Raw genomic sequence first — 27,641 nt, 5'->3', positions numbered from 1 at the left:
CCTATTTTGGAAGAGATACGATACCTTTCTCGCATGCCCTTGTGTTGACAGTACGTATCGTGATCTGAATACTAGGTGTTGCTGCACGAATAGTAATAGAAGCTGGTTGATATATAGTAGTACTTCTGGGTGCTTTAAAATCGAAATTTTAGATTCTTCTGTACTAATGCCCTGAACCATTCCTTGCACACATTTCCATGAGTTCTTCGCAGATAACTTCCGGTGTTTTACTTTTGGTGCATTAACACTACTTATTTATTACGTAATGATTACATTCAGTCCTTAGTATATTACAGACTCATCTTCAATTTGTATACTTACTGCGGACAGGTTTACCGTTAGTAATTATGTTAATGAATCATTATTCAGTGCGATGCTGATGAGTCCTCCTTGGTTTCTCAACACGAATCTGTCAAAGCACGTTGGTGCAGCGGTAAGCTCTGTGCCATGTCTGCTTCATATTTTACGTGTCAATGGCATTTACTGAGTATCTGCGAAAGCGTCTTCCTCTTTCCGGGAGGGTACTGATTGAGCAGGGTAACATATATTTTCTGTGCAGTAAGTCACGAGACGGCGCATGAGGTCCTCTTACCCATTCTTCGGGGCCCGCCTACAGAGATAAACGTCGACACATCGGCAAATTCAGTGCAGGAGAACGGAGCTAGTTAGGGAAGCGACAGCGGGTGGAAAACATCAAACAAAGCTTGCATACAATGAATGATGTACCAAACTTCCTCAGCGAGGGATGCTAAAAAAAAAAGGAAAAGAGAGGATGAGAACGCTTACGATCCCACAGTATCGCTTACGATACAGACTACAATATCTAGGAATGATAAGAATTAAAGATACGAAGCCACATTTAATTGCAATTCATGAAGGCGATTCTCGACTAAGAGTTTCTATACCACCCCACCAAAGCATCAAAAGCGGGTCAACCGGGCGTGCCAGCACGAAACGAGGGCGCGAGATCGGTGGCCGGCAAAACATCCGTGATTCTCGCCCATCTCCATCCCCGCACCACATATTAAAGGCAATCTCTAAGATCCAAGTCGCTCGGGCGGGGACTAACTTCTGTGCACGTAATTTCTTGTGTACATGTTTTCACTACATTCTCACCTTCATCACATTTCTCGTAACGTTCGTTAGTATAGTAGTAGGAGGAAACAAAGTAGACGCTAGTAAATTGAGTACTGAGAAAACCAGGCTACTTTCGGTTCAGCTTGCTTAAATCCACTATGGACAGGACTACTCATTAAAGATATCTAAACTGATTCGCTAGGCGTCCAAGTGCATGTTTGATAAAACTGGACCTACATTCTCATTGCAAACGATTGAAATCAACAAAACTCGAATGCCAACGAAGTTATCCATCTGCACTAAACAAACAGGGTCCTATAGTAGGTGCACCCAGCAAGGTCTTTTTTCCCTTTAACGGAGAAATAAATGTGTTGATCTGACTTATAGGTTCTGATTCATTGCTATTATGGGCAGCGGAAAAGTTTCAACGAATAAAGTTGTGAATTAATGGACAAAGAGCAGAATATGAGATTGGAGAAAACGTCGTGATTGTCGAACTCACGAACTGAGGTAGAGGGAATAATGAAGTACGAAGGGCGAGTTGGGGCGAAAACACCAGAATGAGGAGCGGTGAGTTGGGTTGCGTCACGAAGCATAAATGCCCCGATATGTAAATAGGCAGTCGTGTGCGTGCGGCTCGTCGGTCAAAGGCACACATCAAACAGTCAAAGAATTACGCCCTCTCTACTTCTCCTTTCTTTCTACGAGCTCAGTCTCCCCCGTGTCTATCTTACTTCCCAAACGTGTTGCGAGCAAAGGTCGGCTTAAGAGATGGGAGACCTCTTCGTATTGCCACGTTTGTGGAAGCTTTTATTATTAATAGACATCTTCCGGAGCTGGCATTGCTGGCGTACAAACCTCGAATGATGTTGCGTCCGCGTTCGTCGACCTCCACTTCACGAAAATTCCTCCGCGCCCACCGACTAACAGAGGACAACTTTAATAGGAAAGCTCCATGCTATGTCTCTTTTCAGACCAACAGTAGTTAAGAATTTCGACGTAAACCTTGGCGCACCTGGAAATGCTAACAAAGAAGTGCGCCATTAAATAGCAAAATGTAATCAAGATTGTACAATCGAAGTTCACCGTGCAGCAACCATGTGACACCCACATCCACGCACTAACACCTATGCTTCACTTGTTCAGCGGCAAAATGGATAATCCAAAGATGAATCACACTTATAGATGCACCATAACTAGGTAGCATCTAGCTTGAGGAAGAGATATTCTTAAGGCATAAAGGTGAAGAAAAGTAAAGTTCCACATGCAAATATATTATCTTGGGCTTCTTCCATGCGTTGCGACTAGAACTATACTCCAAGGTGCTTCGAAAATCAGCGCGACAAACGTCATCGAAGAAAAAAGTTTGAAACGATGATCAACCCTAGTATGAATGAATGAACAGATAAGGTGAATAAATGTATATGCATTATATATGTGTATTTACATATATGTATGTGTATATGCATATCTGTATGCATTTATCTATGTATGTATGTGTATAGCAGTAGCACATTGTATACGTACAGAGTTAGAAAGAAAGGACAGTCACTGCTGCTCTGCTTCGTTATTTGCTCAGTGCCAGGGTGGCCCTACCGCAGTCAATCACTTCACGTTGTATTATTTCCTCTGCTGCTCCTTGCTCGCTTACGTGACCGACTGACCAATGTTGGTACTATTTCAACCACACCAACATGCAAATAACGGATACTAGTTCAAATCACTCAACAATCCTCTAATATCTCTAATCTTTCAATAAATACGTACAACGCAGTGTGTGCAAGTAATCGCCTTGAGAAGTTTTCCACGAGAGCTCGCACTTGCTGCTCCGCTACCTTTCACCACATAGCGAGCGCATCGTAGCAAAACTATGAAAGCACCTTTAGTTTCACTTTAATGTACATTTTTCCTGTACTACCAGTAAGTCATTATTCTGCTCAAGAAACGTACTGCTAGCATCCTCTGGATAATGACAACTCCAAGAGTCTCAGGATGTGTGGGATTTTTCGTATTTAGCCTGCTTACCCCGCTAGATGCCGTCGTGTCAAAACGACATAAAGAACGGTGCATTTGCGCACGCGCTCGAAACGGCGCTGTGGAGGCAGTAATTGGAACCAAAGTGGGACCATCGAGAACAGCAGCAATGAACGGTGGTAGAAGGGGTCCTCACTCGATCCAAACCGCTACACTTCCCCGCACCGCTACGAGCGCAACCGCTTGCGCAGCTACACCGTGTTTCATGTCGTTTTGACTCTACTATATATAGGGTACGAAGCAGGTAAGCAGGACAGTTGACCTACATCCTGAGAAAAGTAGAACATGACTGTCCGAGATTCCTGCCTCCCAGGGGTACCAAGATTTAAGTTTGCACTTCACACAGTAGATTTCCAAAGAAGTGATTTGCGATACGTCTTGTAGAAAAGCTAGAACTGTAAATTTGGACACATATCCAGGATAGACGCCGTGGGAGCCATCAACGGACACAATGAAAGCAGCACTACTCGATGTCCTGACTGGTCAACCTTTGCTGTCTCCCTAAGAGGATGAACTCTTTGCTGCATGTTGATCAATTTGTTAGACCTCCTGCTGGTGTTTTGCACAGATTTCTGACCACAAATTTCCATTACGTCTTTGGATATTTGCACACTCATACTGGAAGCGTATAGAAATTAACTTTGCGAGCAAGGGTTCTCATACATCTGAAGGATTGCAATCACATGAGTTCTCTGTTAAAAACCATTTTAACTGCCAGAACCCACCGGTCTAATTAAGGACTAAAACTCCAAGCCATTCGAAGCAAAGATAATTGATGAACGGATATACACAAAACTATTTCAAGCATTGATATGGACAGGTATTACATTATAACGTCCAAAATATTATTTTGCTATCTTTTCTAACGAGAATACAAACCTTTAGCGCATACTGCGAGAACGACCTCGTTTTCTTTCCTTTCATCACCAGTACAATACAGGTATATATACACACTGTAGACAACAGGATGGTAGTCTGTAACCCAGTCTGTCAGGCAGAATGAGTTGCAAGAGAGATCATTCCACTAATCGAACTTCCACATTTCAATTTTGAGCATCAGTTTCCTACTCGTGTAGTTTAGATAGAAGTCAATATGTGTTTCTTTTCGTAATGTGGGGCAGTTGAATTAAAAGCAACGCAACTCAGTCCAACATTATTGAACCCCCTCACATCTGAGGAGGTTCTGATCGTTCCGCGGTTTTAAAATGACGGAAGTGACGCACAGAAGCAAGTTTTCTTACTGAAGTCGAAGGGAATGGAGTTCCTATTATAAAATTTTATTTCGAATGCAGCTTCTAAACGTCTAACAAATCTAGCAAATCTGAGCACGGATACTCATAATAGACGTGTTTACAGTGTGCTAAAAACAAAAGCATCCTTAGCACAGGAATTTTTCTTCGACATGCCATGCAACTCCCAGAAACAAGATTGCCCGAAAATTTTGAAACAAAATATAGCAGGGCCCAAATATAATCATCCATGAAATCTTATTGTGGAAATTTGGGTGAGGCATTCACAAGCGCTGCAAAAAGAATCTATGCAAACATTCCAATAGTTATAGAGAAAGACCCGAATCATCATCAATGAATAACAACTCCAATCTGCAACCCTAAATACATTACGATTTACAGCAGAATTTGCACCCTTAACATTTGCAATAGCCATTTGATAACAATTGGAGAGGTAGACAAGACACTACCACTACAAATCCTCAATCTGCTTCACCCTCTCCAGTCGAATCTAAAGTGTTCGCATGAGCAGTACGACGCAGCGGATCCATAATACCAGGTCTTCTCGGGAGACAAGATGTATGAAGATCTGCTACCCTATAATTATAAAACATAATAATACTACAGAACAATATAAATAGGTCGGACTTTCAAATCAAGATCAGTACCAACCTTTTGTTTTCTGGGAGACGGTTGAAGAAAGGGCTTTGCAAAGCTTCGGACATAGTGATACGTGCTGCAGGTTCAAACTGCATCATAGCATGCATGAGTTCAAACAACTCACGTTCTTCAGGGTCCGAGTCTTCGATTTTTCTCTGAATTATTTCTAAAGATGAAAGCACATATGAAGAAATGTTTAAGAAGTAGAACACACGACGAGATTTGCACAAGTGTCTCGAATGAAATTTTCATCTGTTCCCGTCACATCTAGTACATCGTTGTGGAAATATTTTGTCCTTAAAAAACCGAAAACAATCTCTTAGGGCTGTGAAGGAAAAGCGGGCAAAAACAGCAGTATTTTAACAAGTAAATTCGCACTCCTGAGTTTCGAAAGCCAACCTTGTTTTACGTATCATCCGCAGTGGAATATGGCCACAGACGCGCTCCATCATTGCTAAATGTTCGCGGTTACTATGAGTGCGGAATAGCGTTGCACCACGGTGAAGCTCATATAAAATACAACCTAGAGACCATGTATCACATGGTTGCCACCAACCCAGATCTGCAAGAGTTCGAAATCCGAACAAGTAGAAATGTGAGGCGATCGATCAAAACGCTTACCAAGGATAACTTCAGGGGCGCGGTAATGACGAGTAGAGATTATGGCAGAGTGATGTTCGTTATTGAAGGTCGCTGAGCCCAAGTCAATCAGGCGAACGTTTGTGTTCTTCGGTCGGTGAAACGTCTGAATTCAAGCCACTTATGACATAAATAAGGGCGGGTGTAGTGTAGCGGTTAGAGATTCCGCTTCCTGCACGATCAATCGGAGGTTCGAATCCGCCCTAGTGCTCACCAAGCCTTTCATCCCTCCGGTGTCAATAAATTGGTACCAGACTTGTCTGGGAGGATAAAAACACTGACTTGACACATCGGCTAGCCACCGCAAGTCATTTTATAGGCCAGTTACACGTTCGTAAACCTCAAACGATTCTGAATTGAAGTGAACGTGTGGGCGCATCCAAAGCGGATTGATTAACGCCAGACACTTTATCCTTTATGACATAGATTGCAATTTCAGATGAGATTTGAAAGGCGTCCTATTTTGAAAAGGTGAGCGATACAACGCCGCAACTAACTGAGACGTTCTCTTCTGAAACCTCGGCATACTTTTGTCTATGTTTTCTAATAGTGTTTCTACGAGGTTTTTATATTGAGCCCTTTATTTGCCTAACGTTTCGGCTTTCTTGCCGTCTTCAGAGGACTAAATAGAGGTTGATTGGAACAATCCTACGTTTATTCCGTCAAGTACCACGCCACCCTGAGTCAGTGTTTCAATAATCGTTCAAGGTAGTGAAAACGGAAACCATATACGTAGAAATAGTCACACGTAGTGTTCCAACGGATGTGCAGCGGCTGGTTGCACGCACTTGTAACTTCCTCAGTGTGCCAGCGAATGAATATTGCTGCGTGTGGATCACTATATATACATATATATATATATATATATATATATATATATATATATATATATGTATGTATGTATGTATGTATGTACATAGTGACGGATCTCCCTCACTAGAGGGGTCACAGCCGGCTAGACACGAGCGTACTTGGCGCGCTCCCGGATGGCTGATAGGGAGCTAACCGTGTACCAAAAGTGATCTTGTACTTGCCCAAAGACGCGGATGGATTCAGGGGATAGACTCTGTTTCTGCTGAGCCAGAACTGACTCATGACATCCCTGTATCCCGCAAGTCGGTCCGGCCAAAAGCTTGCAATCAAGTGACTGGGAGGTGCAAGTGAGGCGGTTTGGAGTCGCCTCCAACAAATAAGCTCCATTTTTCCACTCCGGGAGAACGCAAAGCTCTCCCAAAAATTCATGGGACTAGAGGCTTGCAACCTCCCCATGGATTTTAAAATTTTGCGAGTGTCACAGTAACAGAAAAGAGTCTCCTGATTCCGGAGGAAAGCCTGGTACCGTAGCGCCAGGAAAGACGGGGTTGCAGGAGTCATATAGGCCACCGAAACTGAAAAGGACTAGGATGATCTGTACTTATAACGCACGTACGCTTGCATTGGAAGCGGCCATAGAAGATCTGATGATGCAAGCCAAGAAGATTAAATGCGACGTAATCGGACTGACCGAGACGAGACGACGTCACTCTCTCAACGCCGTATATGAAACTGGAGAAGAATTGTTCTTAGGAACATGCAACAGTAGAGGTGTTGGTGCAGTTGGCGACATGAGTATGGCAAATAACATCGACTCTTTCGAACAACTTACGACCCGAATCGGAGGTCTGCGGATGAGAAGATGTGGTCCAACATTAGTTTTGACTATCTTCGTCGCTTACGCTCCAACATTAAGCTACGAAGAAGAAGTATCTGGACCTGAATAAGTCCTACCGAGAAGATCATGCCTTCTACAAGGCCATAATTGGCGATTTTGGCAAAATTGGAAGAACGCCTGAGGAACTTTATATCGGGATCCATGGCCTACAATGGAATGAACAGGGGGAGAGGATCTACGAGTATATCATGAAGACCATCCATGGGAACTCGCAATTTCAGAAGCCCTCCTCTCTATGTTGGACGTGGGAGGCACCCGGTGGAGGGTACCGTAATGAAATAGACCACATCATCGTCAATAAAAGCCGGCTTTTGGGAAGGTTCCGCCGGACAACATCGACGAGCAATATGACAGGCTCGTTGAACACCTTCACGAGTGCACGAAGAAGGCTGAGTTTTAAAAACCACCAACAGACGCCTGTCTCTTGAAACTCTTGAACTGATATACCAGCGTGAAGCAGGCCGAGCCGCAGGGAGCCAAAAACTCACGCCCAAGCTCGCAGTGCTTTGCAGAGAGGCGATAAAGGAAGACCTTAAGAAGAGAAGAGCAGAAGTGCTGGCTGAAGCTGTACAAGCAGTTAAAAGCATCCGCTATGTCCGTCGAGACTTCGCCAGTCGCAAGACAAGGATGACTGCTCTCCGGAGCCCGAAAGGAACAACCATTGCACTGAGAAGAGGAATGGAGAAAATCATCCACGACTTCTACTCTGATCTCTTCGACAGCCATGTCCACTTGCCTCCTCGCCATCTGAGAGAAAACGGACATGTCATTCCAGAGGTTCTCCCGTCCGAAGTACGACATGCTATCATGTCGATAAGAAGTCGTACGGCACCCTGTCCTGACAGAATAAGACCAGAACACCTGAAGAACCTTCCGCCAGTACTCATCAACACCATGGCGAGGGTCTTTACACGTTACATGTCGGAATGCAAGGTTCCTAAACAGTGGAAGACCAGTAAGACCGTGTTGTTTTATAAAAAGGGAGATCCACATGACATCGGAAACTATAGCCCAATCTGCTTACGGTCTGTCATCTACAAACTCTTTACAAGAGTGATCTTTAATAGGATTGGAAAATATGTGGATGAACGACAGTCATTCGAGCAAGCAGGGTTTCCGAAAAAGGATTCAGCACGATTGACCACATTCACACTGTTTCGAAACTCATCAAGGTATCACGCGTGTACAAGATGCAGCTCTGTCTTACCTTCATCGACTTGAAGAAGTCCTTCGACTCAGCTGAGAAGGAAGCGGTAATGGAAGCTTTGGACAACCAAGGCGTCCCTACTCAGTACATAAAGGTAATTCGAGAGTTGTACAGCAACTTCTCGACCGGAGTTTTGCCATTGTACAAGAATATTGTACAAGAACATTGGGGCCGCGTATACGAATCTGACTGCTACCTGCACGTGGTGACCTTGCTTTAACTAAACGCAATCAGGCGGGAGTACACGCATTGGGAACGTACGAGCTATATAACCTGCACTGTTATATGGCGAAAGCTTCCCATACATTGCAAAAAGGTGCTGTCGTCTAGCACACCGCCAAAGCCCATAACCTGAAAGGTCAACTGCCTGAAGGGAGCATGGAATCTTTGGCAACAACCATTCGTTTCGTCACGCTGAACTGCCGAACACTATCGAGTGAACTCCAACAAGCCGCTCCATCCAGACTTCTGCGATGCCTCTGTGTGTCTTTTGCTGCACTGCAGAAAACACGCATGAGAGATCGGCCCGTCATCAGCATCGGAAATTACACCACATACCGCGGCGATGCTGATGAGAACAAAGTAGGTGGCTGCTCGACAGCTGTGAGGAATGATTACAAGGACCTGGTGGAAGAATTTGGCTAAACGTCGTCTAGATGCGCCTTTTTTCGACTACGGGATCGCAGATGACGTAAACTCTGGATCGCAAGTGCTCACGCACCTACGGAAACCGCTGAGGACAACAGTAAGGTCTTCTATGATGAACTCAATGCGTTGATGTCTGAAATACCGCGCCAGCAGGTGGTCATTGTCGGAATCGACGAAAATGCGAAGATGGGACTCGAACAGCGATCCGATGTGCTAGGAAAATGGTACTATGCAGCGGAGCGCACATCGGACAACGATGACCGTCTGGTCCACTTGTGCAAACAGACGGGCCTCATCATCGCTTCCACGTTTAGGAGGAATCATCGACGCCCTTTAACGCCTGAAGAGCAGCGCAAGCGGAAGGTGAGGACTCTTAAGCTTCAGCTCGACTACGTTCTGGTGAGAAACATTGCTCAGTCAGATATCCGAAAATCTAGAGCTGTTTGGGACGCGTTCGACTCTGACCACCGTCCAGTTCTTCTCAGCATCAAGATACTGTTCCACAAGTGAAACCGAGGAGTTCCTCTTCAACCGAAAATCGACATGGCAGGTCTGAAAGACGATGAATGCAGAACAAAATTCCGCCAACGTGTGTCTATCCATGTTGGAGTACGGATCAGGAAGAAGCTTGGCAATGTGGATTCCTTCACAAAGTGCATCCAGGACGCTGCAAGGGAAATGCTCCCGGTTCTATTGCCGCGAAAGAAGTTTGCCTTTGCGGAAACAAAATCCACTTACAATTCTGTATGTGTTGCGCGCAGCACTGGTGACTTCAACCGGGAAAAGCGTCTTAGAAGGAAGTTGCGTCGTCAACAGCAACAAGACCGCGATAACGAGTGGACGTCAAGAACGAAGGAGTTTGAAAAGGCATGACAAGAACCCGCGGAAAAAATATGCTTTACTAAGACAGTATAGCGGCAAAATAAAAAATTGTTCCCCTGCCCTTAACACTGCCGATGGAGTGCCTGTCGGTGAGGCAACCCTTCCAATTTGGAGGGATCACTTCAAGAACTTGCTGAACCGGCAAGCACCGTTAGCTTCTGAACTCGAGCACGTTCATAAGCCGACATATGCGGTTAACGAGGAACACCGACCGAGTCGGAGGTTCTGTTCTGTATCCAAGTGGTGTAAAATGGAAAATCTAGTGAACACGACGGAATTAGCGCAGAAATGCTCAAATATCTTCTTCCGTGTGGGATTCGTGAAATGACAAAGATTATCCGTTCAATATGAATAAACGAAATATACCTGACTAGTGGAGACACACTATCTTAATTCCCCTCCACAAGAACTTATCCGTCACGGACTCTAGGAATTATCGAGGAATTTCTTTGCTGCGTGTTATGTACAAGGTACTGGAGCGCATTATCCTGGACCGACTCATTAAACATCGCGAAGAAACAACGCGCGACGAACAAGCTGGCTTTCGTCCTGGTCGATCTACGATTGACCAGGTGTTCATCGTCTGGAGAGTGATCGAAATCTGGCAGCGGTATTCGAAGCCAATGCAACTAGCGTTTCTGGACTTTGAAGCCGCGTTCGACTCTCCTCACCGAGGCGGTCTTCTCAACGCGCTTCGCGCCGATGGAGAACCAGGAAAGTTCGTTCGCTCGCTTGATGATATGAATCAACGAAAAGCTGCTGCAGTTCGAACACCAGCCGGATGTACAACACCATTTGAAGTGGTAAGTGGAGTAAGACAAGGGGCAGTGGCAGGACCTTTCCTGTTCAATTTCGCAATCGACGTCATTATGCGGAGAACAGTCGACCAGTGTCCTCCGACATTGTCTTAGCACCATCAGGGTGCCCCTTGACTGACCTCGAGTACGCCGACGATGTTGTTATATTCGCGGAAAACAGTACGAAACTTTAACATGTTGTCAACCTTGTATCGAAGCTGACTGCAGCCTATGGACTACGCCTACGCCCTGATAAATGCAAGCAGATGTGTATCTCTTCGAGACCTCGAACGGGAATCAGGGTGGACGGACAACCAATAAAACTCGTCGATGAGTTCTGTTACCTAGGCTGTACGCTGAAGAACAATGGCAGCTACGAGAGAGATGTTCAGCAAAGATGCGCTAAGGCCACTTCTGCATTTAACTCCTTAACGAAATGCCTGTGGTCGATCCCCATCACCAACGAAGTCAAGCTGCGAGTCTACCTTCCCACAATTCGCCCATCATGATGTACGGATCGGAGACTTGGGTAGCACCATCAACGGTTATGGGGAGGCTTGACTGCACGGAACGAAAGCTGCTTGGACGACTACTTGGCTACTTTTAGCCTAGGATGTGCCACGATGAAGACCTTTACGCAGAAATTGATGTGGTATACCGGCGGATGACAAGTGGAAGACATCAACATCTTGCACCGCCATCGAAAGTAAATCGTCTTCGCTTCTTTGGTCATATATTAAGGAGACCGGCAGATCGCCTTGTTCAACGAGTTCTGAGGAGTTCGTCGGGTTCGAGCTGGAAGAAGCCACGTGGCCGAAAACGGAAGTTCTGGACTGAGGTGTTAAAAGAGGACGTGTGGACACTCGGCGTGGATAGGCAGTTCAGGCGAGACGTAAGGTGTCGCAGAACATGGAATAGCGACGAATGGATTGATTCTGTGCAAGCTCTCGCAGAAGATAAAGAAGGTTGGGCAGAGCTGTGTTCAAGGACGGCACACCTCGGCGAAGATGCAGGTAATCGCGTCAGGCGATGACATCAGCAAGCCGATTAAGTCAAGTAAGTCATCATCATTGACGTGAAGAAGGGGGTCCGACAGCGTGATACAATCTCACTCAAAATATTCACAGCCACCCTCGAGAACGCAAATGCGAAAGTTGGAATGGGACGACATGGGAGTGAAGGATGATGGTCGGCAGCTACACCATTTGCACCTTGCTGATGACATCAAACTGATAACACCTAGCGTCGGCCAAGCGGAACGAATGCTGACCGAATTTGACGAAACATGTGGATGCATCGGTCTTCAGCTGAATCTGCAAAAGACATTGTTCATGCGTAACGGATGGGTCTCGGATCCCTCATTTACGCTCAACAGAACGAACATATCCGAATGCACCAGTTATGTTTATTTGGGTCGGGAATTGAACATGATGAACGATCTGACCTCCAAGCTGGGCAGAAGAAAACGAGCGGCTTGGGGAGCGTATAAAAGCATCGAGGATGTAGTGAAGAAGATCAATAACACCCGGCTCCGTGCTCACCTCTTCAACATCATCGTACTTCCTGCTTTGACCTATGCTTCGCCGCGTTTGCCAATAAAAGTAAGATAAGGTGGTCAGGACACGTGATGCGCTTGACAGTCGTCGGACCAGAGCCGTGAGCGACTGAGTTCCACGCGATATTAACGAGAAGACCGCTTGTCCGAAGGTAAGATCTCTTATATTTCTTATATATATATACATATATACATATATATATATATATATATATATATATATATATATATATATATATGTACATGTATATATGTACATATATATATATATATATATATATATATGTATATATATATATATATATAATATCTGATTGTTACCTGTAAGTGGTGACAGTGTCTTTACTTAACGCAATGAGGGACTTGAGTATACGCATTGGGAACGTACGAGCTATATAACCTACACTGTTATATGGTAAGCTTCCCATACATTATATTAGGTTGAGTCGAAAGTTCTGGGACAATGTGGTAGTGATGACTTCTAGAGATCATCACTCAGCTAAGAGCTGACAAAAATGGACGTGCTAGCTATCGTTTGATAGAGTATAAAATTTTCTTCAAAGTGTAGATTAACAATTACACTGACTTAGTTCCTTTCCGGCCACCATGCCGCGCAATTTCAAGCCGTCGTCACTCCACCTCCGCAACGTCATAATCTTGCTCCATCTATCTGGCCAAGAACCCGCGGATATCAATAGACGTCTGAAGGAAGTTTACAAGGAGCACGCCCCCGCTAGAAGTACAGCTAGAAGTGGTACTCGAAGCTCGCGTCGGGCGACTATTCCATCGAAGATGAAGACCGTTCGGGACGCCCGATGGAGTTGGATTTGGACTTGCTGCGGAGACAGGAGGAAGCCGACCCGTATCAAACTACTCGCGAACTGACAGTCGCTCTTGGAGTGAGTCAAACCACAGTTGTTCGCGGAAGTCAATCGGCAAGGTGCGAAAACTAGGTCGATGGGTACCACATGCTCTGACGCAGTATGGATGGACTGCCGCGCTGATACGGCACATTCTCTCCTCACGCTCAAACGCACACACTTAGCTTGGGCTTATAGCCACCGGGGATGAGAAGTGGATTTCCCATTCTAACATTCACCGGCGTGCCCAATGGGTAGACAAAGGTACGGATGCAGAAGACGTCCCTAAACTCAACGTACACGCCAAAAAGGTTATGCTCTGCATCTGGTGGAGCGTACACGGCGTTGAATACTGGGAAGTGCTCGCTGAGGGATGTACAGTGACCGCAGACGTCTACGTTGAGCAACTGAGAAATTTGAAGACAAATCTCGAAAATGCACGCCCGCAGCAGCGCGAAGTCTACTTCCAGTACGACAACACTCAGTCACACATTTGAAAAATGACCAACGCTGAACCGAAGAAGTTCTTCTGGACCATTTCTTCACACCCACCGTATTCCCCAGATCTGGCTCCCTCGGACTGACACCTTTTTTCCTATCTCCAACGTCATCTGGATGGTCAAGACTTCCGAACTCGCGATGACATCAAAAAGGCACTCGAGCAGTTCTTCAAGGAACAGTCCCCAGCGTTCTGGAGCAAAGCCACCTACGATCTGCCTAGACGTTCGCAGAAGACCGTCGATGCCAATGGGGCATACTTCAAATGATTTACAGTTATCGTTTGAAAATTGCAAAGTAAATAAAAATATTGTCAACTTGTCCGAGAACTTTCGACTCAACCTAATAAAAAGGTGCTGTCGTCCAGCACCATGCCAGAGGCCACGTCGAATGCGTGAGGAAAACATGGAATCTATGACAACAAACATCCGTCTCGTTCCACTGAACTGCCGGTCGCTGTCAAGTGAACTCCAACTAGCCGCTCTATCCAGACTTCTACGATATCTGCATGCACTGTTTGCTGCATTGCAGGAAACACGCATCAAAGATCACCTCTCGACAATTACACCATCTATTGCAACGATGCTGATGAAAGGAAAGTAGGAGGCTGCGCAATAGCTGTTAGGAACGATTATAACAGCCTGGTGGAGTTTGGATCAACGTAATCGAGATGCACCTTTGTACTACGATTGCGGGATCGCAGAGGACACTGGATTGTAAGTGCTCACGCACCTACGGAGACCGCAGAGGACCACGACAAGGACGCGTTTTGTGATGAACTCAGTATGTTGATATCCAAGATACTAAGCCAACAGGCGGTAATTGTCGGAATAGATGCGAATGCAAAGATGAGAGTTGAACAACAATCCGATGTGCTTGGAAAATGGTTCTATCCCATGAAGCAAACATCGGACAACGAAAATCGTCTGATAGACCTTGGCGAGCAGCCGAATCTCATCGTTGTATCCATGTTTGAGGGGAATCATCGACGCAGTCAGCTGGCAAGGGAAAACCCCATTAACGTCAGAAGAGCAGCGAAAGCAGAAGATGCCAACTCTTAAGCTTCAGCTCGGATACGTTCTGATGAAGAACATCCTTTTGTCAGATATCCGAAAATCTAGAGTTGTCTGGGACGTCACATTCGATTCCGACCACCGCCCAGTTCTTCTCAGCTTTATGGTACGGTTCCAGAAAAGGTATCGGGGAGCTCAATATCAGCCGAAGCTCGACTTGGCAGCTCTGGAAAATGAGGAATGCAGAAAGAAGTCCCGCCAACGAGTGCCGATCAATATTGGATCACGGACCAGAAAGAGAGTGGATGACGCTGACTCTTTCTTTCAAATGCATTGCAGAGAAAACGCTCCCGGTTTTAACACCGAGGAAGAAGTTTGCCTTTGCATCTGCGGAGACAATATACAAATTATAAATTACAATAATTACAAATTATAAACTCCGTATGTGTTGCCCGCACTACTGGTGAATTCAACCAGGAGAAGCGTTTGAGAAGGAGGTTGCGTCGTCAGCTGAAACGTGACTGTGAGAACGAATGGACATCAAGAGCGAAGGAGTTTGAGGCGTGGGAGGACAAGAACCCGAGAAAAGTCTATGCTCTGCTAAGGCAGCATAGCGGCAAGATGAAGAGGGGTTGCTTGTCCTGAACACTGCCAACGGGGTCGCTGTCGGGGAGGCAACCTTACTCATCTGCAAGGAACATTTTAACACTTTGCTCAACCAACAAGCACCGTCAGTCCCTGAACTCATGGACGCCCAAAGGCATACACCACGGTCAGTGAAGAGCCACCAACGGAATTGGAGGTTCTGGTTTGTGTTCAAAAAATGAAGAATGGAAAATCTGGCGTAGACGATGGAGTTAGCGCAGAAATGCTGAAATCTCCTCTTCCTTTAGGGATTCGTGAGATGACAAAAATCATCCGTTCAACATGGATTGACGAAAGGATTCCTGACTCGTAGAGACACGCCATTATAATTCCTCTCCGCAAGAAGCTATCCGTTATGGAACCTAGCAATTACCGAGGAAAACCACTGCTGCGTGCAATGTATAAGGTTTTGGAGCGGATCATCCTGGATCGACTATTTCGACATCGCGAAGAAACCACCCGTGACGAGCAAGCCGGTTTTCACCCTGGTCGATCGACGATTGATCAAGTGTCTATTGTGAGGAGAGTGACTGAAGTGTGGCCCCGTTATTCGAAGCCTATACAGTTAGCTATTTGGACTTTTTGACCCCAAAAGAAGACTGGCTACCTTTCCTCAACACACAAATAAGTGCTTCAAATGACATCATTAGAGTAAAGTGATATCACAAAGAAAGTTGCAAGAACATCTTATTGCATGCCAAATCTGCACACCCGAATGCAGTAAAACGCGCAGTGATTCGTAATATGTTCAAGATCGCTAGTGAAGTATGCACTGGCAGCCAAGAACGACATGAATCACGAAGACTAGGCTTGAGAATAGCATGTGCTAATTGGTTATACAGTATGCTCGCACTACCAAAGATCCTGCAGTGTAAATACCAGAGTTCCACGCGAAAACAAACTTTCTTTGTCTTTCATTTATTTCTGATAGTGTCAGTGCCGCTATTCAACAAAGCATTGTCCAAGCACAATTACAAGATCATGTGATCCTGATTAATTTCCTTAATGCGAACATCAGAAGCCAGCTTGTTAGGAACAGATTGTGCTTGATATATACTGCATCTGTGAAAGATGCGTTATTTGTCCTTAAGGAAAAACAGGCAACTGCGCACAAATGGGAGTAATATATGAGATTGAGTATTTGATATGCAGTGCAGTATTGGGGAGACCGGTTGGAACCTTGGAGTGAGGATTAGTGAACATATGGTAGGAAAACGGCGTAACAGTGTGATAACACCACTTGGAAGGCATAAAAATGAGACACACAATGGAAACGATTATGATGTGAAATGCGTTATACTGGCTCACGAAACAGAAATATCAGCAAAGAAAACATTGGAGGCGTTTCGAATCCTTAAAATAAACCCTTCAATGAATAATAGGAATGAATGTTTGTCGATAACGAATGAGCTCTTGCCACTTGTACCGCTCTGTGACCCATAACATCCTGATATTAAGTGTGTAGATCAAATCATCGAGATCGTCGCTAGTGATCCATACAGAGCAATATTCATTCGCTGGCACACTGAACAAGTTACAAGTGCGTGCAAACAGCCGCTGCACATCCGATGGAACACTACGTAAGACTATTTCAACGTATATGGTTTCCGTTTTCACTATCTTGAACGATTATCGAAAAATTGACTCATGGTGGTGTGACACTTGACGGAATAAACGTAGGATTGTTCCAATCAACCTTCATTTAGACCTCTGAAGACAGCGAGAAACCCAAAATGTCAGGCAAATAAACGTTTCCATCTAAAAGCCTGATAGGCACACTATTAAAAAGTATAGACCGCTACTAAGTTCTGTCCCAAATCCGTCGTAAACCGTCGGAGTTATTGGGAGTGAAAGAAGTCGGATTTTGAAAACACCATTGGAAAGCAAATGAGCTGCTGATATCAAGAATGCTTCAAGACTTTATTTTTAACAAATTTGTGACCTGAAAAGAGGCAAAGTTTCTGCAACTTTCGATAGTAACCTTCACACTTCGGCAATCCTGCCATTGGCATATCCCGCGGATATGTCTCCGTGAAAGGAAGAGAAGTTCAAAGGATTTGCGCTAATTTCTCAAAAACAGAAGAGATATCTAATTATATTCATAATCGGCGGCTATTTAGAGCATTTTGGTACTCCACATCTTATGTGAGTTCAAAATTTCCATTCTCTTCGGAAATTGACGAAAGTGCTCCATTGAAATTTAATAAAAAGGAGTACATTCCTAGCTGTGGAAAATCTGCTGGGAAATACTCCAAGTGAACAATTTGTTCTTGACAATAGTTCAAATTGTAAGCTTGTAGCTTTTGACAGTGTCTGCTTTTTTCAATGTCAAACTTAGAGGGGAACGGTAAAGAGGGCCCCGGAGGATTTTCCGCGAATGCCTCCGAGACCTTACGTGCCCAGTGGATATGCCGGCGGATACGCGAACATACCTCGACGAGGTCACGCTCCAGTCGTTCATGAAGACGCAGACAACCGTCTTAGATGTTCTTCTAGCCACAAAGACGCAGAAAACTGCGGAGTTACAAGAAAATATGCAAAGAAGAGTGGTGTGAGCGGTCGAAATTACCGAATAAGTCAAAGAATAATGGTGTTAGATAGAAGAACATGGGATCTTGAATGGTGTTCTAATAAAGAAAGGGAGTGAGTTTGTCTTTATTACCCTCAGAAAGTCTAGAAATCTTATCAAATTTGAACTCTTTTTCCTCCTGTAAGTTGAAAGAAGTCAGAGAGACGGAAGGCCCCTCTGTCCGGAAATAAATTAGGCTAAAAAGCTTGGCGGTTACAGGATAACGATAATTCTCATTATCGTTACTTTTGGAAGCTGGAATGTTCCGTTTTAACGAAAATTTTTATGTGCGTAATTTGAAGTTATTAGATACATCCTTATCTCCTATTTCACGTGAGGATTTCTCTTGCTTCGGGTACGATTACAAGTTCACCTCACATAGCAAAATTGCACTGGATGTGTCTTATTCTCCAAAACAATTTAGTAGATAGTGAATTATATCCTAGCCGGTGATGTAGCGTATGATTAGCGGTAGGTAAGCAGAGTCAGCTATTTAGGTGCCAACAAAAGTGAATCTCTTTAGGATACGCACCATCGGTAATTACTCTGACGAGGCATGACCAGGGTATGTTCGAGATTCCGCCGGGACCCTCTTTACGCGCACCGTGAAGAGGTGAAACGGCGGCCTTAGTTACGCGCAGGCGCGCGGCGCTGCACGCAGGTCAGCGGCGGTCAGCCAATTTTTGCGAGTACCTGTTGCCCCCACCTTGTTTATTCGGATGTGTTTTCGTAAACTTCCCGAGGAGTTATGCTCTATTCGTATCAAGCAAGAGTTACAATAAAAGTGAGACACCCACAAATTACTTGAGTTGCAGTGAGGTCACGATAAGTGACCATCATCACTGAGACGATACTGTGCAGCGAGGAGAGACAAGAAGCAAACATACAAGTCAATATTGCGCAGACAAAAATCTGATGAAAAAAAAATCGCACCCAAACTTAGAAAAATTTTGCTTTATTTCGTCATTTGCACCAATTTTTGAACAGCTGTCAACGGCCTACAATGAACATCTAAGTCGCGCGATTGAGTACTTGCTTAGGACTCTCCTTTCTTTACAAGATTTACAGGTTTAGTTGATTCCACAGCTGATCATGGTTTTCGAGTGATCGAATTGGAGAAAATTTCGAATGCTTTCAAAGAAAAAAAAAACGAGATTTTCGGAGCCTCTAAGAATTTTCTTCCGTACCTGAAGTAGGCGATTCTTCTCGCAGGGAGACGCTCTTTTGAATGTTGTCGGAATCGCTTCAGTTTATGAACTTCAATATTTCAGCACCGACTCCGCCCAGATATACAGCAGGCAATATTCTATTGTGTTGGTGCAAAAATTATGCGCGTTTTCAAACATTCACTTCGAAACGCTAGAATTCGCCTCAAAATCAACTTTATCAATGGAAATTAAGAACCATTACAGTCCACGCATCTTTGCCAATGAGACGTAAGTTTGATTATTCCCGCTGCATAAAAATCCGAGCTTTTGCAGTCAACAAACTTCCGGAAGTCGTTTTCGGCATCACCTTGGTTTTGGAAGATGTTACCTCCTAGACAGCTGTCCACATGTCTGAAAAAGTGATAGTCAGTTGGCGAAAGGCCTGGTAAATATGGTGATGGGTGAGCTAGAGTCTCGCAGCCTAACTCACTCAACTTCAGCAGGATCACTTTGGAAATGTGTGCCGGGCATTCTCGTGTAGGAGAATCGGGCTTTTTCTGTACACTAACGCTGGGCGAAGAAGTTGGAGTTTCCGGGGCATTTCGTCCAGTTCTTTGCAGTACTACTTTGCGGAGATGGTCTCACCAGGTTTCATGAAGTTGTAGTGGATTACATCTGTAGCACACTACCACAAAGTCACCATGGTCTTCTTCGGGTGCATTTTCGACTTCGGAAAGTGCTTGGGAACTTCATCCTCGTCCATCCACTGAGCAGAGCGCTTCCCTTTGTTGTAAATGATCTGTTTCTCAACCCACGTAACAAGACGATCGAGAAATGGATTGTTCTTGCTGCGTAACAGAAGCGTTGAGAAGATCTCAAAACGGTTTCTTTGGACTCGTTGAGTTCATGCAGCACCCACTTGTTCAACTTTTTCACCTTTCCATTTTTTTAAATGGCAGACGACTGTTGAATGGTCAACGTCTTGTTCTTGGGTGTGTTGTTTTAAGCAGATCATCTTCGATGATTGCTTTCGGTAGGTGGCCGTCAACTTCAGAAGGGCAGCCGCGAGCTTTTCTATCTTCGAGGCTGATGTCCCCCAACGAAACTTTTGAAGCCAACGCATTACCGTGGAAGGTGCTTTCCTCACCTCAAATAACGTCGATATTCCCAGCTCTCGGACATATTGTCTTCTGAGTCTTGGTGCGACCAAATACTGATTCTCGTTCAAAATCTCTCTAGTCCTAATAACCACGACGAAATGCGCTACAAAACGCTTTGGGGCTTCTAATATTAAAGAACGCTTTGGGGCTTCTAATATTAAAGATGAATATGCCCGAAAAAAAAATTGTGAAGATACGGCAACGAAAAACGCGCATTATTTTTGCACAAACTTTATACAATTAGATCGGTAATCGCGGCACAGGCTAGCTCTGCAAGGCATCTTACACCTCCACCAGGCGACTCCTCTGGCGATTCCGCATCACAGAAACACCATATTTGAATATAAATGGAATATAAGTGAGCGCCTAAGCCACATCTTATAAAAGAAGGAGAGTCCTGAGCAAGTACCCAATCGCGAGACTTAAGCATTCATAGAAAGCCGTTGACAGCTGCTCAAATATTGGAACAAGTAGCGAAAGAGAGTAAAGTTGTAAGTTTGACATTGAAAAAAAAACCCTACAAAGTTAGAAACTTACAGTTTTAAGTGTTGCTAAGAACAAATTGTTTGTTTACAAAATTTGTGAGCAGATTTTCCACAGCTAAAAATGTATACCTTTTATTAAACTTCAATAGAGAACTTTCGTCAATTTCCGAAGGAAATTTCAAATTCACAAATAATAAAAAAAGATAAAATCGCTGGCGTATTTATCCAGTAGGTATGCGCCAACGCGTTTTACTGCAATTGTAGTCTTCAAAGTTTTGGAACGCGTGTTGGTCTATACAAAGTCTGGCCCGTCTGGCACCAATTTATCGACTCCGGAGGGATGAAAGGCTTGGTTTTCACTAGGGCGGTTTCGAACCATTGACCGTGTAGCTACAACGGACTTCTAACGGACCGCACCACACCCGCCTCCAAACTGTCACATATAATGTGATGTACCAAAATGCTCTAAATCATCTCCTGATTACGAATAGAATACCCCGTACCTCATCTACAACACGCTATCTCTTGTGGAAATCCCAACGTGCGCATGACCTTGCCTGCAGCCCTCACGTGTACATATGGATTCCGTGAATATTCGCAAATCCTATGAAAGCTTCTTCCTTCCACGGAGATGTATCCACACGATATGCCAATGGCAGGAATGCGCAGGTGCGAAAGTAATTAACGAAGGTTGCAGGAACATTGCCTGTTTTCAGGCCACACATTTATCAAAACTAAATTCTTGAAGTATATTTGAAATCAGCAACTCATTTGCTTTCAAGCAGTAATTTTAAATTCTAATTTTGCCCACTCCCAAGAATTCCGACGGTTTGCGACGGATTTTGGACGAAGCGGTGTCGTACAACTCGAAAAATAATGAGTCTAAGTAACCTACAGTATAAAGCGAAACAAAGAGCTCAAAATACATCGAACCGAAAAGGAATGTAAGTCTATTCCAAAACTAACCACATTTCCAAATTTTTCTGTATAGGAGTCGTCACAGACAAAAAGTACGTTCTCTGGTTTAAGATCGGTATGTGTCAACTTGTTGTCATGTAAGAATTTCACAGCATAGCAAATCTGATACATGATGTGTCGCGTATCATCTATATGATACGGTCGAAAGTTGTACTTCCTCTGAAATTCGATGAAGAAGCTCTTTTTGTATATTTGACATGGACGTCAAAACACTAACACCGAGGATTCTCACCTGAAAATCGAAAACACTAAGACCATAGAGCTTGAAAACAAGACAGCAGTGCCCATGGTAATCAAAATGTTCCACAAGCTGGATGATCTTGCTGAAATAGATGAAAATGTAATTTTCGAATGATAATTTCCGAACTAAAAGGCAAATATTGCTGTCAGAGTAAAGCGGAGAATAAAATCAGTAGGTTTCCTGACGCCCCTCTGCTGTGGACCTTTTGTATAATGCACATACAACTTTTGGCAAGATCAGAATGCATTTAAGAACACCTGCTTTAGGTTTCTTATGAAATAGACTTCCTGCAAAGCATAGTAATAGCTTGAAATTTCCCTCGACTTGCTTAGTAAGCATACTAATGTTCAGAGTCAAGCGAGCGTCGAAAGTTTCTTAACAGCTTGTCGTAAGAGAGGTGTGGGAGCAAAAGGGGTTCGTAAGCAGGTCGGAAGAGAAGAAGAAAAATGAAGAGAGCAAGGACGAAATACGAAGGATTGGTCGATGTTAAATAAGCACATCCTAATGTATGCGAAATGTTGGAAAAATATATAGCATGAAAAATTCTCTGAAAGATTTTGCTGGTGTAATTTGTCTTTTGGTCCGGGACTTGTTTGTTAAAAAGACTAAACAAATGAAGGATATTGAGATTAGGATAAATGCGAGAGTATGTATGAGTACAACGGTAAGACAATGTAAAGTAAACTATACAATGCTTTTTGAACTAAGCAGGCCTTGGTTTAAACTGAGTTGTTTGAAGGGAATTCACGAAGAAAAAAAAAAAAAAGAAAATAAAATAGACAAAAATATTGAGCATGAGAGAAAGAATCAGAACGAGTGATTATCCGGTAGTTACAGTTAGTTGCAAATTTGAGAACAGAACATCAAATACTTTAGTAAATATAGAGCATTATGAATAATGAGATAAAACTTGTGAAGATAATAAAATGGAGAACAAAGTGTTTTTAATGAAGGTCTGGCTTACCAAAAATTCTGATCCTCACAAAAATTCAACTTGATTTTTTTCTTTTCAATTAAAAATTTAAGCATTAGAATTTTCCGTAGTATTCTCTTATATAAGAGAAATGGAAATATCCAGGTAACTTCGTATTCAGTACCAAGAGGGTGTAAAAGACAAACTTCATTTCTTTCGGCACGCCTCCGTTAGTAAATTCAACATATTGAAGATACACAATCTTACGGAAACGCAATGTCGAAAATTCACTTAAGAATGAATCACAAACGAGATCTTCAGAAGCTAAGGTTGCCCGTAGGGTTAACAGCCTAACAGGAGTGCAAGAGCGCTAAATAAGAGTGGAAGCATAGTGGCTTATGCGCGACCTCCCCTCGCAGATCGCATATTTATGCGCGCTCACAAATACTTCGATAAGGGCATCAACTAGTTAGCTAATACGTACTCTGTTGAAACGGCCAGTGATGTGAGTGACGCACTCATACTGTGAATCAATGTGGTGTGGCGTCGTTTTTATTGAAACGGTTGGCAATCAATTCTTGACAGAAGTGTAATTTTTGCATTTAGGGTTGAAGAGGTTAAAAAGCACATTTGTTATCTAACAACGAAGAATATTCAACGAGCATGGGTATTTGTTGTTTTTTCGCATTTTGCAAATATGGAAAGATCTCCGTAGATTGAACTCTTGTTTGTTATCATCGTCAAAAGAAAAATTGATTCTTCGGATATACGCCGAGAACATCCTCATTTTCCAATTTATTTGTGCACTTATGTGCTGACAATTGTAATCTCAGCAGTGAGCTATCTGTGTTGTCAACACTATATCATATGCTTCCATTTTACTTGCAGCACTATATATTGAAGCTTCTAGTACTATTTATTGATATTTGCTACATTATATTATTTTATTTTAAATTGTTAATTAAACGTAAGTTAAAACGATGGTTCTTCTCGAGTAATGCGTATTTAATGCATTCACCACTAGAATTGAGTTTGATATAAACACTGTTCTGTTTTTTCTTTGTTTGGACTTCAACGTGTAGCGCAGTCATTCATTGCTGCGAAAAAGGGAAACAAACTACTTCAGGAGAACTCAAACCTCAGTAATACGGATTCATACTTAAACAGACTTTTCCAGGATGCCTCTCAGAGGCGAATCAGCACTTTCCTAACGGAGATTTGAAAAAGGCGTTTCACTGTAATTTTGTTAGTGGAGATGAATCTACGAATAGGTTTATGAGTTCTGGTTCTGGTTTATGAGTTTCCTGGCAGCTTTCCGGTAGTTCCGAAGTAGCTTTCACTCATTCATCAGAAGTAGATTTGCATACTTATTTTACTTACTTGGTTTAATCGGGGGTTCTTCGCTTAGGGATGTCGTCCTTAACCACAGCTCTGCAAAACCTTCTTTATCCACAGCGGGAGTTCGAACAGCATCCATCCATTCGTCCCTGCTCCATAGCCTGCGAGATTTGACATCTCGCATGAACTCCCTGTCAACACCGAGTGACTCTATTACCCCTGGTCGACAACGTCAGTTTAGTGTGAATTCAGCGTAACGAAGAGGAGAGTTGTTACCAAATATTCCATGCTCTCCTCAGGCATTTAACCTATCCGAGTTGGGCTTCGATGGTTTGCTGGACGACATCTTTGTGCAACATTTGAGTAACTTCCCCCGCATTACTGTGCAAGGCATACATATAGGTCGTGCGTGATAGACTCTCATCTCTCTCACGCTCAAATACTTGACAGCAGTTACAGCGCGACCATACATACAAAGCACTTCTCAATTATTTCTTCCATAAGATTCGGTGTGAGATATGTCGGACGTTTTTAATCATTTCGCGCTTGACGACATTACGTCAACGCCGTTGCAACAGTCAAACACACAGCAGTACCACCTGTCTGACAGCCCAGGTATGTGTTAAAATCAATTCCAATATCCCTTGATGCCCGGGCGCATCTAGATAACGACGTAGCATATCGTGATCGTACCTTCAGCAATAGGAACGCTGTAACATCTTCGTGAGATTGAATGGCCTACTAGTAGTCCGTCGAATGTCCGCATCCTCAATTATTCGCACTTCGGTACTTGTTCTCTATAGAAACTCATATCTTTGCAATCCTAATCCATTTTCTCACTCTTCTTTACATATGATACCAATTTTCACTTCGACACCGACTTACTGTCGACATCAAAGAGCATCATGTCATGAAGGGATGGTCCCGGGGTTTGGATTGTTGATCCAGCAAGTCCCATTCATCTCCTGGCTGCACTGCAATATCCTGTTTCTTTCTTGTTTCTATTACTTCCACTCAGGCAGCCACTAATGCTGAAACGACTATTGTTGTTGTGAAACTATAAATTATTCTGTTAATAGCGCGAATTGCCGATGATGATCAAGGTTGTACGGAATTCCGAATTCCATTTACGAAATTAGAGATATAGTCGGGTCAAAATGACCTGAAGTGTGATACGGTTGCACAAACAGCTGTGATCCGGTAAGACCCTTATCCGTTCTTCCAACTGGAACAAGCGAGTGTCCCAAACCGATCACATCCGCTAGATCCACCGCGCCACTCCAAACACAGTAGCTCACGTAATTGTACAAGGCATTGTTTGGACCCGAGTATGTTCTGGATAGATGGAGAAACAACACTACAAGCGCTGCTTTAGGAGTTAAAGATAGCGTTTGCTGAAAATTTCGAAGTTGTAATCACTCCACTAGTAGGTAGAAGGTAGGTGTAAAGAGGGTCCCGGCGGGATTTCGAGCATGCCCCGGTCATGCCTCGTCAGAGCAATTAACAATGGTGCGTGTCCTAAAGAGATTCACTTTCGTTAGCACCTAAATAGCTGACTCTGCTTACCTACCGCTAATCATACGCTGCATCACCGGCTAGGATATAATTCACTCAATTTAGTAGTCGTACCAGAAGCAAGAGAAATCCTCACGTGAAATATGAGATAAGGATATATCTAATAGCTTCAAATTACGTGCATAAAAATTTTCGTTAGAACGGAACATTCCAGCTTCCAAAAGTAACGATAATGAGAATTATCGTTATCCTGTAACCGCCAAGCTTTTTAGCCTAATTTATTTCCGGACAGAGGGGCCTTCCGTCTCTCTGACTTCTTTCAACTTACAGGAGGAAAAAGAGTTCAAATTTGATTAGATTTCTAGACTTTCTGAAGGTGATATAAAGACAAACTCACTCCCTTTCTTTATTAGAACACCATTCAAGATCCCATGTTCTTCTATCTAACATCATTATTCTTTGACTTATTCGGTAATTTCGACCGCTCACACCACTCTTCTTTGCATATTTTCTTGTAACTCCGCAGTTTTCTGCGTCTTTGTGGCTAGAAGAACATCTAAGACGGCTGTCTGCGTCTTCATGAACGACTGGAGCGTGACCTCGTCAAGGTATGTTCGCGTATCCGCCGGCATATCCACCGGGCATGTTATATCTCGGAGGCATTAGCGTAGAATCCGCCGGGACCCTCTTTACCGTTTCCCAGTCTTCACGACTGCCTGTGACCACTTAAGTTCCCCCCACCTCAACTCCCCTTGCTTCGAAAAAAACCTTAGAAGACGTCTGCGTGCCGACAAAACGATGGGAACGGTGTATTGGGAAGGGAACAAAGAAAGAAGAGTAGAAAGCGAATTGACTTAGAAGAATGTGAAATAGGTGACACGACTAAGACAAATTGACCACATGTTGTCGGTTAACGGAAAATAAGAAGAAGAAATAAACCCTTCTAGCCAACTCATAACTATATTCTCATAGGGACATCAAAGTGTAATATGGTGTTGTCATAAAATACAATGACTTCAACTGGGAAACCTAACATCTATCGCTACGTGTTAAAATTCTAGAACAAAATGGAATTCAAGTAGCTATAAAAGACGCTAATGAAAAGTGAATTTTGCAGCCGAACGTCCCGTTACATAACTAAAAACTATTTAGATAACTGTTTTCCCAAATTCTTGAATAGATATGATATTTGCACAGGATGTTAAATACGATAAATAAATACGGATGTTAAATATTCCAATAATTGCTTGTAATTGTCCTTCTACTGAATAAAATTATATATCATGATATATCATGCTATATAATAACGGGCTTATTCTGTCACCTGTGTATGCATGTATGTGTATGTGTATGTGTACATGTGTATATGTATATATGTGTATATTAGTATATGTGTATGTGCGTGTATGTGTGTATGTAGGTGTGTGTCAGTCACGAAATTCCAAAAAAAGGGTGCGACGGGACCCACGGCGTTGAATTGGTGCGCTGACGTCAGAAGGCTATAAAACGGGGTGTAGTGGGTCCCACGGCGTCGGATTTCTGCGCCGGATAGAAAGTGAAGTGCAACTCGTCTAAGCTATCGGTCACCGACCAGTACAAGTGGTGGTCGAAAGGAGCAACGTCTGATGAATACAGCGGGTGGGATAGCGCATATCGCATTGAAGCGCCTTCAAAGTCTTCTTGATGATTTTTGCAAAATATTGCGGAGTGCTGTCGTGCTGTAAAACTTGTCATACCTTTTGGTATATTGGAGGCGTTGGAACTTTAATGCTCGGCTCAGTTGCATGAATTTCCGTTGGTAACGTTCATCAGTGATGGTTTCGTTAGGTTGGAGCAGCT

General features: G+C 43.6%; 11 protein-coding genes across 14 annotated transcripts; 9 read left to right on the top strand and 2 right to left on the bottom strand.

The window, feature by feature from the left end:
- Window positions 1-4,822: 4,822 nt before the first annotated feature.
- Window positions 4,823-5,865, bottom strand: RB195_022356 (uncharacterized protein; the record flags this gene model as incomplete). Of its 2 annotated transcripts, XM_064209450.1 has the most annotated exons (7): window positions 4,823-4,937; window positions 5,013-5,155; window positions 5,215-5,296; window positions 5,400-5,454; window positions 5,524-5,562; window positions 5,622-5,745; window positions 5,854-5,865. In XM_064209450.1, the coding sequence occupies 7 exons, from the start codon at window positions 5,863-5,865 to the stop codon at window positions 4,823-4,825; spliced, it is 570 nt and encodes a 189-aa protein (XP_064065331.1). The 2 variants fall into 2 exon arrangements, with proteins under 2 accessions (XP_064065331.1, XP_064065330.1); XM_064209449.1 differs by having other exon boundaries at window positions 5,400-5,562.
- A 213-nt stretch (window positions 5,866-6,078) lies between these two features.
- On the top strand, window positions 6,079-9,202 carry RB195_022355 (uncharacterized protein; the record flags this gene model as incomplete). 2 transcript variants are annotated; one of them, XM_064209448.1, is made up of 6 exons in its annotated part: window positions 6,079-6,110; window positions 6,937-7,298; window positions 7,369-7,615; window positions 7,863-8,375; window positions 8,483-8,651; window positions 8,888-9,202. In XM_064209448.1, 6 exons carry the CDS (start codon window positions 6,079-6,081, stop codon window positions 9,200-9,202), a joined length of 1,638 nt encoding a protein of 545 aa, XP_064065328.1. The 2 variants fall into 2 exon arrangements, with proteins under 2 accessions (XP_064065328.1, XP_064065329.1); XM_064209447.1 differs by lacking the exon at window positions 6,079-6,110 and having other exon boundaries at window positions 7,043-7,298; window positions 7,369-7,531; window positions 7,863-8,283; window positions 8,523-8,651.
- A 132-nt stretch (window positions 9,203-9,334) lies between these two features.
- Window positions 9,335-9,715, top strand: RB195_022354 (uncharacterized protein; the record flags this gene model as incomplete). The annotated part of the gene is made up of 1 exon (XM_064209446.1): window positions 9,335-9,715. The coding sequence occupies one exon, from the start codon at window positions 9,335-9,337 to the stop codon at window positions 9,713-9,715; it is 381 nt and encodes a 126-aa protein (XP_064065327.1).
- A 33-nt stretch (window positions 9,716-9,748) lies between these two features.
- RB195_022353 (uncharacterized protein) lies at window positions 9,749-10,078 on the top strand (the record flags this gene model as incomplete). The annotated part of the gene is made up of 1 exon (XM_064209445.1): window positions 9,749-10,078. The coding sequence occupies one exon, from the start codon at window positions 9,749-9,751 to the stop codon at window positions 10,076-10,078; it is 330 nt and encodes a 109-aa protein (XP_064065326.1).
- A 470-nt stretch (window positions 10,079-10,548) lies between these two features.
- On the top strand, window positions 10,549-10,998 carry RB195_022352 (uncharacterized protein; the record flags this gene model as incomplete). Its single annotated transcript, XM_064209444.1, has 1 exon — window positions 10,549-10,998. One exon carries the CDS (start codon window positions 10,549-10,551, stop codon window positions 10,996-10,998), a length of 450 nt encoding a protein of 149 aa, XP_064065325.1.
- A 152-nt stretch (window positions 10,999-11,150) lies between these two features.
- On the top strand, window positions 11,151-11,393 carry RB195_022351 (uncharacterized protein; the record flags this gene model as incomplete). The annotated part of the gene is made up of 1 exon (XM_064209443.1): window positions 11,151-11,393. The coding sequence occupies one exon, from the start codon at window positions 11,151-11,153 to the stop codon at window positions 11,391-11,393; it is 243 nt and encodes an 80-aa protein (XP_064065324.1).
- A 104-nt stretch (window positions 11,394-11,497) lies between these two features.
- RB195_022350 (uncharacterized protein) lies at window positions 11,498-11,917 on the top strand (the record flags this gene model as incomplete). The annotated part of the gene is made up of 1 exon (XM_064209442.1): window positions 11,498-11,917. The coding sequence occupies one exon, from the start codon at window positions 11,498-11,500 to the stop codon at window positions 11,915-11,917; it is 420 nt and encodes a 139-aa protein (XP_064065323.1).
- Window positions 11,918-12,029: 112 nt separating this feature from the next.
- RB195_022349 (uncharacterized protein) lies at window positions 12,030-12,494 on the top strand (the record flags this gene model as incomplete). The annotated part of the gene is made up of 1 exon (XM_064209441.1): window positions 12,030-12,494. The coding sequence occupies one exon, from the start codon at window positions 12,030-12,032 to the stop codon at window positions 12,492-12,494; it is 465 nt and encodes a 154-aa protein (XP_064065322.1).
- A 760-nt stretch (window positions 12,495-13,254) lies between these two features.
- Window positions 13,255-14,858, top strand: RB195_022348 (uncharacterized protein; the record flags this gene model as incomplete). Its single annotated transcript, XM_064209440.1, has 2 exons — window positions 13,255-13,379; window positions 14,501-14,858. The coding sequence occupies 2 exons, from the start codon at window positions 13,255-13,257 to the stop codon at window positions 14,856-14,858; spliced, it is 483 nt and encodes a 160-aa protein (XP_064065320.1).
- On the top strand, window positions 14,583-14,858 carry RB195_022347 (uncharacterized protein; the record flags this gene model as incomplete). The annotated part of the gene is made up of 1 exon (XM_064209439.1): window positions 14,583-14,858. One exon carries the CDS (start codon window positions 14,583-14,585, stop codon window positions 14,856-14,858), a length of 276 nt encoding a protein of 91 aa, XP_064065321.1.
- A 4,999-nt stretch (window positions 14,859-19,857) lies between these two features.
- RB195_022346 (uncharacterized protein) lies at window positions 19,858-25,245 on the bottom strand (the record flags this gene model as incomplete). 2 transcript variants are annotated; one of them, XM_064209438.1, is made up of 5 exons in its annotated part: window positions 19,858-20,046; window positions 21,784-21,954; window positions 22,028-22,161; window positions 24,330-24,506; window positions 25,173-25,245. In XM_064209438.1, the coding sequence occupies 5 exons, from the start codon at window positions 25,243-25,245 to the stop codon at window positions 19,858-19,860; spliced, it is 744 nt and encodes a 247-aa protein (XP_064065318.1). The 2 variants fall into 2 exon arrangements, with proteins under 2 accessions (XP_064065318.1, XP_064065319.1); XM_064209437.1 differs by lacking the exon at window positions 25,173-25,245 and adding an exon at window positions 22,239-22,323 and having other exon boundaries at window positions 22,028-22,118; window positions 24,330-24,471.
- Between the last annotated feature and the right edge of the window lie 2,396 nt (window positions 25,246-27,641).

The sequence above is a fragment of the Necator americanus genome, chromosome X (assembly GCF_031761385.1).
Source record: "Necator americanus strain Aroian chromosome X, whole genome shotgun sequence".
NCBI classification, from domain to species: domain Eukaryota; kingdom Metazoa; phylum Nematoda; class Chromadorea; order Rhabditida; family Ancylostomatidae; genus Necator; species Necator americanus.
The sequence above is the reverse complement of the archived record's forward strand: the minus strand, read 5'-3'. Positions and strand labels throughout refer to the sequence as shown.